Source organism: Tachyglossus aculeatus, chromosome 11 (assembly GCF_015852505.1).
Source record: "Tachyglossus aculeatus isolate mTacAcu1 chromosome 11, mTacAcu1.pri, whole genome shotgun sequence".
Classification (NCBI taxonomy): Eukaryota; Metazoa; Chordata; class Mammalia; order Monotremata; family Tachyglossidae; genus Tachyglossus; species Tachyglossus aculeatus.
This window is the reverse complement of record NC_052076.1, coordinates 44,887,154-44,901,568: the sequence shown is the minus strand read 5'-3', so window position 1 is coordinate 44,901,568 and position 14,415 is coordinate 44,887,154. Positions and strand designations below refer to the sequence as shown.

The window sequence follows — 14,415 nt, the reverse complement described above, 5'->3', positions numbered from 1 at the left end:
CTATTTCTTGTAGAATTGCTGTGAGGTCGGTGTTTATTAAAATCCATTCCACTTGGCCCATGGGAGAACCTAGGCACCGAATGATGAAACAGCTGGCATAAAGTCCCTTAGCAATTCAGAATATAGCTTGAGAGGCAGATCATACCTACTGCTCTTGCCTGAAATCACACGATAGGCAACAGCAAGGAGAAGATAAGGAAGGACATGGGATGGACATTTCTGATCTGTTTACAGATTTTAGTACCAAGTACTTTGCTATTAGCCTCATGGGGGCTCAGTGAATTTATGTAATCATGATTATATTCATATTTCTGTTATTGTCATGTGCCATTTGCATTATTAGGTATCACCTGCCTATTTCCTGCAAAGAATCAGCAAATACCCATCACTTTGTAGAAATAATTTTTAAGTGACAATTAAATAAGATGACCAGGAAGCCCCAAAAGAACTCTTTCATTCTTTAGAAGAGTGAGAAGTCTTTTGAGAAGCAGCATGGCTCAGTGGAAAGAGCCCGGGCTTTGGAGTCAGAGGTCATGGGTTCAATTCTCGGTGCCACCAACTGTCAGCTGTGTGACTTTGGGCAAGTCACTTAACTTCCCTGGGCATCAGTTCCCTCATCTGTAAAATGGGGATTAAGACTGTGAGCCCCCTGAGGGACAACCTGACCACCTTGTAACCTCCCCAGCGCTAAGAACAGTTGTTTGCACAGAGTAAACGCTTAACAAATATTATTATTATTATTACTGAACTGGGAGTCCTAAGGGCAAATTCCTTAAGTTTTGCCCTTAGGTTAAGGGCAAAAGGACAACTTAAGGACAACTTAAGGACAACTTAAGTTGTCCACATTGAGATTATTCTCCCTAGAGAGCTTCTGGGGGCTCGGCAACATTCCCCTCCTAGGGATCAGCAGAATCCCTACAGCTCTCCCCCACCTTGGTATAAATCCACTTGGTGGCAAGAACCACCAGCTATCCCAGGAAAGCACTGTGTTTTTGCTCCTCCTGCTCCACCTACCAATTGGGCCAACGCAAGGCCACATAACTAGGAAATAACCAGGTGGTGTCTTTGAGCTCTGAGGTGTTTGGGGTACCCTGAACTTGCCAGGGGATTGGAATAGTCTCAGGAGAGAAAACTGCAGATCTTCCCAGGAGAATCCGGGCCGGATTAGGAAAATTCCCAGTTTGGGAGCCCCCCTCTGCCCCGAGTTTTGAAATCGGGATAGGTCCCTCAAAGACCACAGTGTATCTCTGGAAAGTCCAGAGTTCCCTGGGGTGCTCTGAAGTAAATTCAGATGATCGAAGGTATGGATAACTGAACAAAATAGGGTTTGGCTCTCTCAGGAAGACCCAGGCCCAAATGTATTTAGACTTTTTTTGGATTATCCATGCTAGTGCCTATTTGAACAACAGATCCTTAGATAATCAACCTTCTATGCTTTTTAAGCAAATGTAGGTGAAGGGGAGGGGGCAGGACAAAACATATCAGGCCCATGTCCACATTTAGCGCTGCTCTTATTATAGTCCAAGGGAATGAGCCACACATACATCTAAAGGCCAAAATTGGCCTAAATTCAAAGTAGATACGGGCAATACGAACCCGCCTAGAGTTAGCTGTGTTTTTCCCAGAAGCATTCCTTCACTGAAGCTGTGACTCCCTGAAGTTTCCTTAATATAGATCCCAGTGCAACTGATAAGATAAAAATACCCCAAATGACTGAAGGGCACATTAAGAGGTGTTTCTTGAAGCAGGAGAGCCACTCTAGCTCAAGAGCCCTTGCTGAATTCAGCTCCAAGTCCAGGCTGTCTGCCGTAGAGTTTCTTTGTTTGCCTTTAAGGCGGGACCGGATTGAGGGGGTTGGCCTAAGGACGAAGGCAAAAGAGAGTCAGGTCCACCGCGGAGGGGGAGAAAATTGATTCGGTAGATGCTCTCCAGGGTCCTGAGGAAAATGGGAGGCACATATGATGGAGCTGTGGATTCTGAGGATGGCCTAGGCTCAGGTTTAATGTCAGCGAGGGCTCGTCTCTACCATGTCACTGACCTATTTTAAGACGGTGCCACTGCGATTGGAATTCCACCAATGTAGCTGAGATTTCCTCATACAAAGCCGAATCAATTGCTTCAGAGTCGATTTGGGAGTAAGGGGACTTGTTATTCAGGAACACTTTTTTCAGTTAGAATTGCCAACAAGGAAGGAGATATTTCCTTTGTTCATTTTAGTGAGTCTTTTTTATTCAATGGCTGAAAAGGGAATATTTTAGACGTTGCTTTTATCTCCAATTGCTGGGTATTTCTACTTTCTTACATTTAATGTGAATTAATAAAGGCATAATTTCTGTTTTGCACGAACTGTGCCATCCTAACTTTTGCTTCTGAATTAAATGCCTTAATGCTTCGGCTCGGACTGCCCTGCCACCACAGACCTGTGATGTGATTTGAAAGAGAGAACATTAACAGTCCATACACTTATCAAAAATGGTTATCTTGAGATTTCTTCAAGGACAGGTGATGCGTATCTATTCATTCACTTACAGGAATAATCCTGACCGTGAAAGGGAGGGGCATGTTTATCGAGATGTGTTTCCGCAAGGGTCAGATACCTGTGTGAAGGAAAATGGGGAGAATTTAAGGTGCGTATGTCAGGATTGGAAATACATGGCTTTGTTTTGATGGGCAGCATTGAAACTGTCTTTGTAGAGCAGATGTGTGTGTGTGTGTGTGTATGCGCATGCTCATTTGCACATGAAATATATCTGAATTTTGAGCGTGGGCGTGTGTGATGTGTGTGGGATGAGTAATCCGGGACTGGGTATGGAATATGTGTATCAGGGAGAGATGTATATGGGCATGTGTGGAGGAGGGGGAGGGGTGTGTGTGAGATGACTCACATTTTCATGGTGTGGGTGAATTTATTTATGGGGGTAACTGAAGAACTTGGGGGTTCTGCGTGCAGAGAATCATGGAAGAAGTATTTTCTGAGAGGAGAGCGTGAAATTCACAGAGGGTGGGAGAGGACAGTGTATTTTTGCTTGAGCAGAGAGTGGGTAAGAGTAGCCTAATGGAAGGTGCCTTCCTACTGGAAGACTGCTCGTGAGAAAGGAGACTAGGAGTCAAGTGGGCAAGAGATACGGAGTTCTGAGACAGGAGAGTTTTTGCCTCAGTGGGTTCATGGGTCTGTCAGGTGTGTATATCTGTGTCAGTGTGTGTGCTTGGCAGATGTTCGGGGAAGTATATCTATCCACCAGTGGGGCACTGAGTCTGGCCTGTGTTGGAGACCCTGTGATTACACCAAAGAGAAATCCATGGGTACCTTGGGGAAATTAAGGGGAGGGGGAAAAAGGAGGAGAGGAAGTTGAGGGAGGAGAGGTTGTCAGAAAATAACTCAGTTTAAATGGATTCCATACTGATTCCGGCTAAATGTAGAATACATTTGCCGTTTGTGCATTATTCATGAAAAATTCTGTTTTCCCAAGTCAGCACTGGTAGCAGTGCTAGAGTTCTGAGGCTTTGCTGATGCTTTGCTGATTTTTTTTAATCTAATGCACAAAGAAAAGTAGGATTAGATTCAAGGCCATTAATTCATTAGGGCTATGCTTTCTCCACACCAATGTATGACCCATTATTTACCACCAGTTGATTTTTCTAAAAAGATTCAAGGGACCGTTGTTTATCTTTGATGGCAAGTGTGAATTTCTGGCAGATTATAGCACGATGGGCCTAATGTGCTCCCAAAGAGATGGAGCTGATAGCACTGATGGACTGCTGTGGCGCACATAATTTTCAATAGCCACCTCCTTCCTAATGAGAGACAGAGGACATTGCCCTCCATCCATACAGCTGACCATACATCTGGACTTAATTATCTCTCCAAGGGCAAGAGGTTCAATTAGATTTACTGCCATGGAGCCACGATGATGCCAAGTCAAGAACAGCTGCCCTGTCAGAGGGGTCCTACATCTGTTCGCTGCCGTGTTTCCTTTCCGACAAATCTGAAAAGGGACAAGTATTTCTAGCCAGTTCCGGCCATGACCAAGTACAGTATCCAGGGGTGCAGAGAAGCATGAGAAGGAACAATGTAAAGAGCATATCCCAGAAGTAAAAGTTCCTTATTTCCACATTTTATATTTTGGAAAACACCTGGTCAGTCCCAAGTACTTTTTATTCCTCCCTTGCCTAATTAGCTCCTGTGGCTACTTAGGGAGACTGGTAATAAATCATCTCACAGAGTCAAGGGGTCTTGAACTTGTTCTCCAGCCCCAAGGCTGGCCCAAGAAAGGACTAGTGGGAGGCTGCCTTTCTGGTAGGTTCCTGGGATTTGCTGGCTTATGCTGATTCTGAAACCACTGGGGCAAGGTTTGGCAGCTTCTTGATTGGGCCACCGTCCCCACGGGGCTCTTTAAACTACTGTTTGGCATGTTACAACTCTTCCCTCGGCACAGGGCACATGCCAACTGGGAAGTGCCTGCTGTTCGCTTTCTATATCCACATGCATCTGCTCCCATGGCCACCCCAAACACGAAGCCAACCCCGTTTTCTAACTGCCTGGCATCTGCCTTGCCTCAAAATTCCATCGTCAAGGAGGTGTTCTCCCCTCCCTGTAGGAAAATGAGAAAAAGGCGTGAGGATGCAGAAAATCTGGGGTTTTGATAGACAGGAATATTATATCATGAACTGCACCAGAATCCTTTTTGTTTAGTAATGAACCTGCCCCTGCCATTTGGTTGCATAAGCCAAAACAATAATTACTTTCTGGCCCAAATTCACCTTGGTAGATCAATGTTGAACCGTGTTTAAAGCTCTCTTCGTCACCCAGATAGAAAAGAGGCTAAAGCAGGGAGTACAGACCTGTTCTCTTTGTATGTATTTTTTTCTTCAGCAAGAGGAAACTCAGATATCTGCAGATTTCTATTTTCCAGACACCCACACTTGCAAAAGAGAACTGCTCCTTTAAGGAAAAGCAACCACCTCTAACTCGGCTTGTCTTATTAGATAGGAGGGTGGAAACACACCTTGGAAGGAGGTCTGTTTGGTCCCCGGTTTCCAAGAAGGACCAAAATTTAACACATCTCTTTTATTACTGACCAAGAAAATTAGAGTCTTCAGGACACAGGGTTATACAAAGGAGCAAAGACGTACATCAGACACACATATGAAAAAAGCTCCCAGACGGTAAGGAGGTTGGCTCTGGCTTCTGACTTCCAGCTCCTTGATGAAACAAGCATCTCAGAGTCGAGCTACGAAAAGATCACCAGAGCTAATATTAAAAGTGAGGTGAACACCTGTGTCAAAGGGTGAGCTGTTCCTCCTAAACAGCCTGGCTCCAGACCTGCTTGTTTTGATGCTGTGAGATTGCTTGTTAATATCCTAGAAGTTTATTTGATTTTTTTTTCCTTAACACTCACAACTGTCATTACAATAACTTGGGTTATCTACAGATCCGGGGGACTCGGAGTAGATTGAGCGGGCCCCTCTAAATTGCCACAAAGCAGGAAATTTCAGCCCAGGGCCTCTCTCTGTATACCTAGATTTATATATTCCCTAGAGCGTGTGTGCCCAGAGACCCATGTGTGCAAGAGGAGAGCTACACCTCTGAAAGGCCCTCGGGCTGAGATGCAACCCAGAGGAGTTGCCATAGCTAAGGTGAGGGATGCTTGGCACTGCCCTGGGCATCTACTTGGTTCCTTGGGAGAGCCCAGCAGTGGTGAGGTGGTGGTGTGGTGGGCACCTCTTCACCTGGCCTAGTCTTCCGTCTCAATTGGGGGCGTCCCCCCTACCCTCCACAGTCCCTTACGCACACACAAACACACACACACACACACACACACACACACACACACACACACACTCTCTCTCTCTCTCTCTCTCTCTTGCCCTTCCTGAGGAGCCTCCTCTGGCCTGGTCCCCCAAGACCCTCTCCCCTATGGGGCAACCTGTAGCCACAAGGCTGGGCTACCACTAGAATAATAATAATAATAATGATGGTATTTGTTAAGCGCTTACTATGTGCCAAGCACTGTTCTAAGCCCTGGGGGGGGATGCAAGGTAATCAGGTTGTCCCACATGGGGCTCACAGTCTTCATCCCCATTTTACAGATGAGGGAACTGAGGCCCAGAGAAGTCAAGTGACTTGCCCAAAGTCACACAGCTGACAAAGTGGCGGAGCCGGGATTAGAACCCATGACCTCTGACTCCCAAGCCCGGGCTCCTTCTACTGAGCCACACTGTAGAGTCTTTCTCAATTGCCCCCCTTGCTGCCACAGGCACAGAGGACAGGAAGGAGGTGCCAACCTGAGGATGGCAGCAGGAAGGAGGTGTCAACCTGAGGGTGGCAGCAGGAAGGGTGTGCCAACCTGAGGATGGAAGCAGGAAGGAGGTGCCAACCTGAGGATGGAAGCAGGAAGGAGGTGCCAACCTGAGGGTGGCAGCAGGAAGGAGCTGTCAACCTGATGGTGGCAGCTGGAAGGAGGTGCCAACCTGAGGGTGGCAGCAGGAAGGAGGTGCCAACCTGAGGATGGCAGCAGGAAGGAATGCCAACCTGAGGATGGCAGCAGGAAGGAATGCCAAACTGAGGATGGCAGCAGGAAGGAGTGCTAACCTGAGGATGGCAGCAGGAAGGAGATGCCAACCTGAGGATGGCAGTGGGAAGAACCTGAGGGTGGCAGCAGGAAGGAGGTGCCAACCTGAGGATGGCAGCGGGAAGGAATGCCAACCTGAGGATGGCAGCAGGAAGGAGTGCCAACCTGAGGACGGCAGCAGGAAGGAGATGCCAACCTGAGGATGGCAGCGGGAAGGAGGTACCAACCTGAGGGTGGCAGCGGGAAAGAGGTGCCAACCTGAGGGTGGCAGCGGGAAGGCGGTGCCAACCTGCGAGTGGCAACAGGCGATCCTAAGCGGAGGAGACTAGGGAGCTGGAGCCTCCCCGAGCCCCCCTGCTCTTTGGGTCCCTCCCCTGCCCCCCTCCGGCTCGCAGGCCCCGTCGGGGAAGGGGGAGGGGGGTCCTTACCCCCGTCAGAGTAGGTCTCGGTCCCGTAACCATCCTGCAGTCCATTGCTCCAGGTGCCTTCGTACTTGGCCCCGTTGGCCGCGCACTCGCGGACCCCGTAGCGTCCCTTAAATCCGTGGGTCCACTCGCCCTTGTACAGCCACTTGCCCTTACTCTCCAGGCCGATGCCGTGGCGCTTGCCCTGCGCCCAGGTGCCCTGGTAGGTGTTGCCGCTGGGCCAGGTGTAGACGCCCAGCACCTCGAAGCCGTGACTCCAGGAGCCCGTGTATTCCCCTTGCCCCTTGGGGCCGGTGCAGATGCCATGGCCGTGAGCCTTGCCGTCCTCCCAGCCTCCGCAGTAGGACCCTCCATCATCAAAATTAAACCTTCCCCCACTGGACATGCATGTAACTCGGTTTGCAAATCCCCCCAAATGTGGAAAAAAAAAAAAAGCAATCGATCGATGGCTAGCGACAGGCCCACCGGAGGTGTTTTTTTGTCTCTCCCCCCCCACCACCCCCCCCAAAAAAAATAGAGGAGAAGAAGGGCGATCCGTTGGCGGCTGTTCCGATGGGATTTAAGTCAATTGCTGGCGATTATTTATTCTCGGCGTGATTCCTCCTTTCGTGCTGTTGATACTGTATCGGAGGGGGGAAGGGGAGGGGAGGGGGAGACAGCGGCAGCTACAGCTTTTGGTGCAAACGGCTCCGCCTCAAAACCGGCCCGGGCAGAGCCCCCCCCAAAACCGTCATCCTCATTAATTCTCTGGGAGAGTGGCTGCAAATCCCCGGGGCCGGCTTCAGCCAGGGGAGAGAGGGAGGGGGGGAAAAAAATAAGCAAACAACCCCCACCAAAAAAAAAATAAACAACCCCCCAAAAAGTGGAGGGGGGGAGGAAGAGGACGCCCCCCCAAAAACAGGCCTCAAGCCCACCGCGCGGGCCTCCACCTGCAGCTGGAGGCCTGCAGGTCCCTGCCCGAGCGAGGGCTGAGCTGCATATTGGGAGCTGAGTTTGCAGGAGATTCGTGCATCAGCAGCAATGCAGTGTCTGTGCCTTTACCTCTCCCTAGCCTCGCCTCTCACGCACCCTGGCTCGCACACACACACGCATACAGGCCCCCTGGGCCGCCCCCTCACCCTACAGGGCTGGGGGTCGGATGGGATCCCATTTCCCGGCCCCAGCCGCAAACCTCTCTCCCGGTGCTGTTCAAGGGATGGAGGGGAAAACCGGTCCCGAGGCAGGCTCCGGTCCTTGGATCAGGCGGGTCCCGGCTGGGGAGGGGAAAGGGGAGGGACAGGAGGACCAGGAAGGGATGGGGAAGGAGGGAGGGGGAAGAGTCCTCTCTGGCCTGCCTGGAATGGAAGCCCTCCGCTCTGTCCTTTCCCTGCCTTCCTAAGGTTTGGGATCTTGCCTATTGAGGAGGAGGGCGCATCAGTCCCGAGCGCTCTCTGCCCCCCTTCTTTCGGCTTCAATTTAAAGAGGCAGGAACTGCGTAAAGGTGGCACGCTTGGAAACAGAGATCTCCACCACCTCCTTGGAGACGCCAACAAACAGGCCACAGGGCGAGCCTTCAGGACAATGTATCTGATAATGGTAGGCTGGAAAGTCTGGACATAGGAGGCGGGTTTCCCCTTTATAAGGGGAGACCAGAAGATTTCACACAGACGCAGACACCCCCAAATCCTTCCCTCCCTCCCCGTCCCCATCTCCATCCTGCCCTGGGTGCCACACTTCCATTTAGTTCACCTTCCATAGACTTATTTACAGACTGACACCGCCTGCTTAGGAGACAGCTGAATTGTCCATCATCGAGGTACCACAGGTGACTTTCCATGAAAGAAAAGCTGTCCGTCAACTGCATCCTACTGAACAGCTTCAGTTATATGCACCATTCCTTAAGAGGGATCTGTTGGATAATCATCGTTGGGAGAAAAGGAGTGAAAATCCAACAGTTCGGCATGATTTTCCTGTCGTTCGGCCTTCGAGAGTGAACAACAGGTAGCCTCACTGGAGAATGTTGGAAAAAGAACACAGTGTACAATCGAGGTGTTCTTTTCTTTTCTTTTCTTTTTCATACCCCCAAATATGTTTTGCACGATTCCTAGAGGAGAGCATCCTGGGGCCAATTTAAAATTGATTTCCTGGATCAAAAGCCCCAGAGAAAACCAGAATTCTCCCCCAAAATAGTTGCGATTACCACATGGAAACTGGTGCAGTGTACTGCACAAATGAAAGGATGATCAGATCTCTATTAATTCTAGTAAGGGCAAGATGAGCAAAAGGATTTTTTTTTAAGTTGTCTTCTCAGCTCAGCACAAGGAGTCATTTGCCTCTTGCAAGCAACTTGCCCTTATCATTCCTCATTCTGAGTCGATTACCACTGAAGATCTCTGGTCCTTATTGCGTGTGTAAACTACAATCCAGAGAGCTTGGTCTTGTCCAGGAGGCCTTCCCAGACTGAACCCCTTGTTTCCTCTCCTCCTCCCCATCCCCCCCACCCTGCCTCCTTCCCTTCCCCACAGCACTTGTATATATTTGTGCAGCTTTATTACTCTATTTATCTTACTTGTACATATTTACTATTCTATTTATTTTGTTAATAATGTGCATATAGCTTTAATTCTATTTGTTCTGACGGTTTTTTTTCTACATGTTTTGTTTTGTTGTCTTGTCTCCCCCTTCTAGACCGTGAGCCCATTGTTGGGTAGGGACCGTCTCTATGTGTTGCCGACTTGTGCTTCCCAAGCGCTTAGTACGGTGCTCTACACACAGTAAGTGCTCAATAAATACTATTGAATGAATGAATGAATGAATCTACCCTCCTCAAAATAATGGATTATTCCAGTACACTGACTGAGCCAGTTTTCAGCTTGGAAATAGAGAAGTGTATGAAGTAATTATTGATTTTAATGAGACAGCCCAAAACATTTACCTAGACTCCTACCCAAAATGAAAGTCCTACCCAACTGCACTCAAGGCAGTATGAATTAAATAATATATTGATTCATTTTAAAATGTGTTTTGCATCTGATACACATTGAAAAACTTAAGATTAAATAAGCGAGTGAACTTGTGCACACTTTTGTTTTCTTTTTGACTAATTTGATACTGGACAATCCATGCGCACTATCCTTTGTACTTCCTCAAACTTCAGTAGAGCTTTCTCTTTGAAGTACAAAATAGACTCAAGACAGTGTGTCTCAAAAGTAACACAAGGGTTATGATGCCACTGGGTGAACAAGAAGAAAAATGCCGTATCCATCCAAGAGTCAGTGGGAGTCAGTTGAAGGGAACCATGGTAAATAAATTTAACTGGCCAAATGGATCGTTGCACTGAATTAAATATCACAGATGAGGGAATGAAGGACTAAGGAAGTTAAATGATTTAAATAGGATCTGGAGGTAATTTAAAGGGCAAATCACAGCTCTTGGACCTGTGGTAACTGTTGTAGCAACTCACTGTTCTTTATTCGAGCAAGATCCTAGCTAGCGTCCTTCTGGATCAGTTCTGAAAAATATCACCGACGGAGTGATCCTGGGATCACAGTCAGACTTCAGACCTCAGTTGTGGTACAGCAAGCATGATCTCTGCGTGTCAAATATAGAAGTACCTGGAATTGTGAGAAGCAAGCATGGCCCCATAGCTACAGCGTGGGCTGGGAGTCAGACGGACCTGGGTCCAAATGCTGGCCCTGCAGCTTGTCCACTGGGTGATCTTGGGCAAAGCACTTCACTTCTCTGGGCCTCAGTTACCTTATGCGTAAAATAGGGATTGAGACTGTGAACCTTATGCTGCATGGGGACTATGTCCATCCTGATTTGCTTGTATCTACCCCAGTGCTTAGTACAGTGCCTGGAACATAGCAAGTGCTTAACAAATACCATTAAAAAAAATTATACTAAAACCTCTATTCAGTTTTCAAAGCCCTTGCCTCAGCATTCAACACCATGAGCAGATCAGGGCTCTGGAAATTACTCTGTGAATTTGGCTGCTTCAAAGAGTTCACCAAGATTCTGAGATTGTTCCATGATGGCATAACTCGTCATTTCAAAGTTGGTTATGTCCTGGCTGTTCTATTCCGCATTGCCGATCGAGTAAAAGAAGGCTATGGGGTAGCCATAGTCATCAATTTATTCTATTCAGTTGTGCTGAAGAATGCAGCAAGATATCTGGATGGTGGTTATAGAAAATATTTCCAATCCTTTGGAAATTCTTCCAACTCAACAAGCCACACGCATCACTGAAAGTTTTAGAGACAGTCATTCAGAAGTTGCCGTGCCCCAAAAGCACAAACCCAAACTGACACTCGGATGATTATGCCCCACTTTGTAAAATCCACCAAGAGCTAGGAGAGAAGCAGTGCGGCGTAATGGGTAGAGCATGGAACTGGGAGTCAGAAAGACCTGGGTTCTCATCCCAGCTCTTCCACTTGTCTGCTGTGTCACCTTGGGCAAGTCACTTAACTTTCCTGGGCTTCAGTTACCTCATCTGAAAAATGGGGATTAAGAATGTGAGCCCCGTGTGGGACAGGGACTGTGTCCAACCTGATTAACTTGTATCTACCCCCGGTGCTTAGTACAGTACCTAGCACATAATAAGTGTTTAACAAATACCAAAAAATCCCCAAAAAGCTGATGAGGAATGTGAAGAAATCAAGGGGTTATGTTATTTCACACAAAGAAATCCTATTATTATTATTATCAAATGCTGCCAAGTCATTTCTGATTATAGTGACCCTATGGATATATTTTCTCCAGAATGTCCTGTCTTCTGCCGTAGTCCATAACCTTTCTAGCGGTTCTTCCGTTATCATTGTTATGGTTTCTATCCGTCTAGCGGCTGCTCTGCCTCTCCACGTTCTCCCTGGACTTTTCCTAGCATTAGTGTCTTCTCCAGAGAATTAGTCCTCCTGATTATGTGTCCAAAATATGCTAATCTAACCCTGCACATGACTAAAGTCCTTTATTAGCAACATAAAATTGAATACTGTCATGGAATTATTTTTCCTGAGCATCCCTCTGTCCAATGTTAAAAAGATAAAGTAAAATCATGGAGACCCATATATTCCTAAAGAGTCTGTCCGTGTGGCAGCAGCATGACATCAAACTTCTGGTCTTCCTGACATGTAATGCTGTTCAGTGTCCCATATGACTGGAAGAAGCGGGTTGGCCTAGTGGATAAAGCCCAGACCTGGCATTCAGAAAGACCTGGGTTCTAATTCCAGCTCCATCACTTGTCTGCTTTATGACCTTGGGCAAGTCACTTAACTTCTCTGTGCTTCAGTTACCCCATCTACAGAAGGGGATTCTCCTCCAGCCAGAACCCCAATCCAGGTTCAATAAGGGGCATGGATGCCAGGACAGGCCCCAAAAGTTGTCATTTCAGGGTGGAGCAGTCCCATGAAGTATCATTTTATAAGTTCCTGAGAGATTGGACCATTTCTGAATCACCTCCAGGTGATTGGGCTTGTAATAATTGTGCCATCACCCAGCAAACTGACTGACAGAGTATCTGCAGTATTAAGAAATCAGCAGTATTATGATGCGGCATGAGTCAGAAAGGACCTGGGTTCTAATCCCAACTCACTGCTTGTCTGCTGTGTGACCTCGGGCAAGTCACTTAACTTGTCTGTGCCTCAATCAAATGGGAATTAAGGCTGTGAGCTCCACATGGTATTATTTTGTATCTACTCCAGAGCTTAGAACAGTGCCTGGCACGTAGTAAACACTTAACAAATACCATAAAAAAAGTAATGCTATTTTTTTCATTTTTTCCCATAATTTTTCTGCTGAATAGTCAACCCTGCTCATAATACTCTTATAGACTAGTTGAGATTTTGTTGGAAAGTAGTGACTGTGAGCCCACTGTTGGGTAGGGACTGTCTCTATATGTTGCCAACTTGTACTTCCCAAGCGCTTAGTACAGTGCTCTGCACACAGTAAGCGCTCAATAAATACGATTGATTGATTGATTGATTGACACCCTACTAGCTGAGCCACACTTCAGTTCATTATCTAACTTTGGAAAATAAATCCAAGTTTCAGACAATTCAGCGTGGGAAACTCTTTCCATCTCTATTGTTCTGTCAAACGCCTATATACCCAAGCAAACTATCCTTTGTCAATATAAATTATCCTCTGAATAATGGAATTTACTTTGCCAAATTTCCTGTATGAACAAGGTCTGTTGTTGATTTGATGGGAAAAAAAATTTGAAATCGCCAAGAAAATATATCCCAGCTTTCAACAAAGATTTTAAAAGCCAGGGAGCGTGAACAAGCCTCTAAAGGTAGTGTGGTCCAGTGGGCTAATAGACTGCATCTTAAAGAGGCAGAGATTTCTAATCTGAAATGTGGCATTAACGTAGTATACGGCAGCAATCAATCAATCAATTCTATTTATCGAGTGCTTTTTCTAGGCAGAGAACTGTACTAAGCACTTGGGAAGGTACAGTAGAGTTAGTAGACCTGATCCCTGCACTAGAGGAGCTTAGAATTGAAAGGAAAAGTTAGATAATAAAATAAATTACAGGTAGGAAGAAGTATAAAGTGCAATCTGGAGAGAGAGGCTATGTGTACTCAAGAGTGAGATGGAAGGGTGGGAGGAGTATAGGGAAGGTCTCTTGAGGAGATGTGATTTCAGTAAGGCCTTGAATATGGAGAGAGCAACGATCTGCTGGGTGTGAAGGGTGTTAACTCTATCGAGTTAAAGCAAATGATTAGGAGTTTCCGTTTGATGCAGACAGGGATGGGCAATCATTGGAGGAGTGAGGGGACATGAACACAGCATCAGAAAAATACATTCACCAGTCTGCGCCTTAATTTATTCATATAGAAAGTGGAGTTTTAAAATATTACTCCCTGTCCTGTGTTTTGAAGAATAATGAATGTAAAAGCATTAGTAAATGTAAAGCGCCATATGCTTTCCACATTAATACAGACTACGCAAGGCAAGTTTCTGTTCTATGTAACTTCTGTAAGGTTATTCAAGGTGAGAAACTACGGGCTAGACATGGAATAAAACCCAACGCAAAGACTTAAACAGATATTTCTGCATGACATTTGACTCCTTTCCGAAGACGAGAACCTGTCATGATCCAGGGAGTTTATTCACCTTGAAAACAATTCCACAGCCTCTTTCAGGGTATTAAAGAAGCTTGACAGCTGTAAATATTAATCTGCACATCTATAAATATTGCCTGTCCCGTCCTTTCATTCTTTACCTTTTGCTAGTGAGTATGGGGAAGGGGAGGGGAGCTTTATTAGACTTTGGGCTCTGGTTTGATTTACAAATCAATTAAATGTAGCAATTGCAAACAGGGCTATCATCTTTCACTCCAGCTCCCAGTCAGATATGTCATTTAATTTCTGGAATGCTGGGGTTTTTAATCACTTTCCATTATTCTTGCATTTCAGTCCTGGCTAGATAAATGAGGC

At 46.6% G+C, this 14,415-nt stretch overlaps 1 protein-coding gene across 1 annotated transcript in view; it reads right to left on the bottom strand.

Moving 5' to 3' along the window:
* Nucleotides 1-8,333, bottom strand: part of JPH3 (junctophilin 3) — a 130,868-nt gene extending 122,535 nt beyond the window's left edge. The window contains 2 exon segments of the mRNA XM_038754474.1: nt 7,001-7,617; nt 8,169-8,333. Coding sequence (XP_038610402.1) covers nt 7,001-7,382 — 382 coding nt within the window. The 5' untranslated portion in view covers nt 7,383-7,617; nt 8,169-8,333.
* Between the last annotated feature and the right edge of the window lie 6,082 nt (nt 8,334-14,415).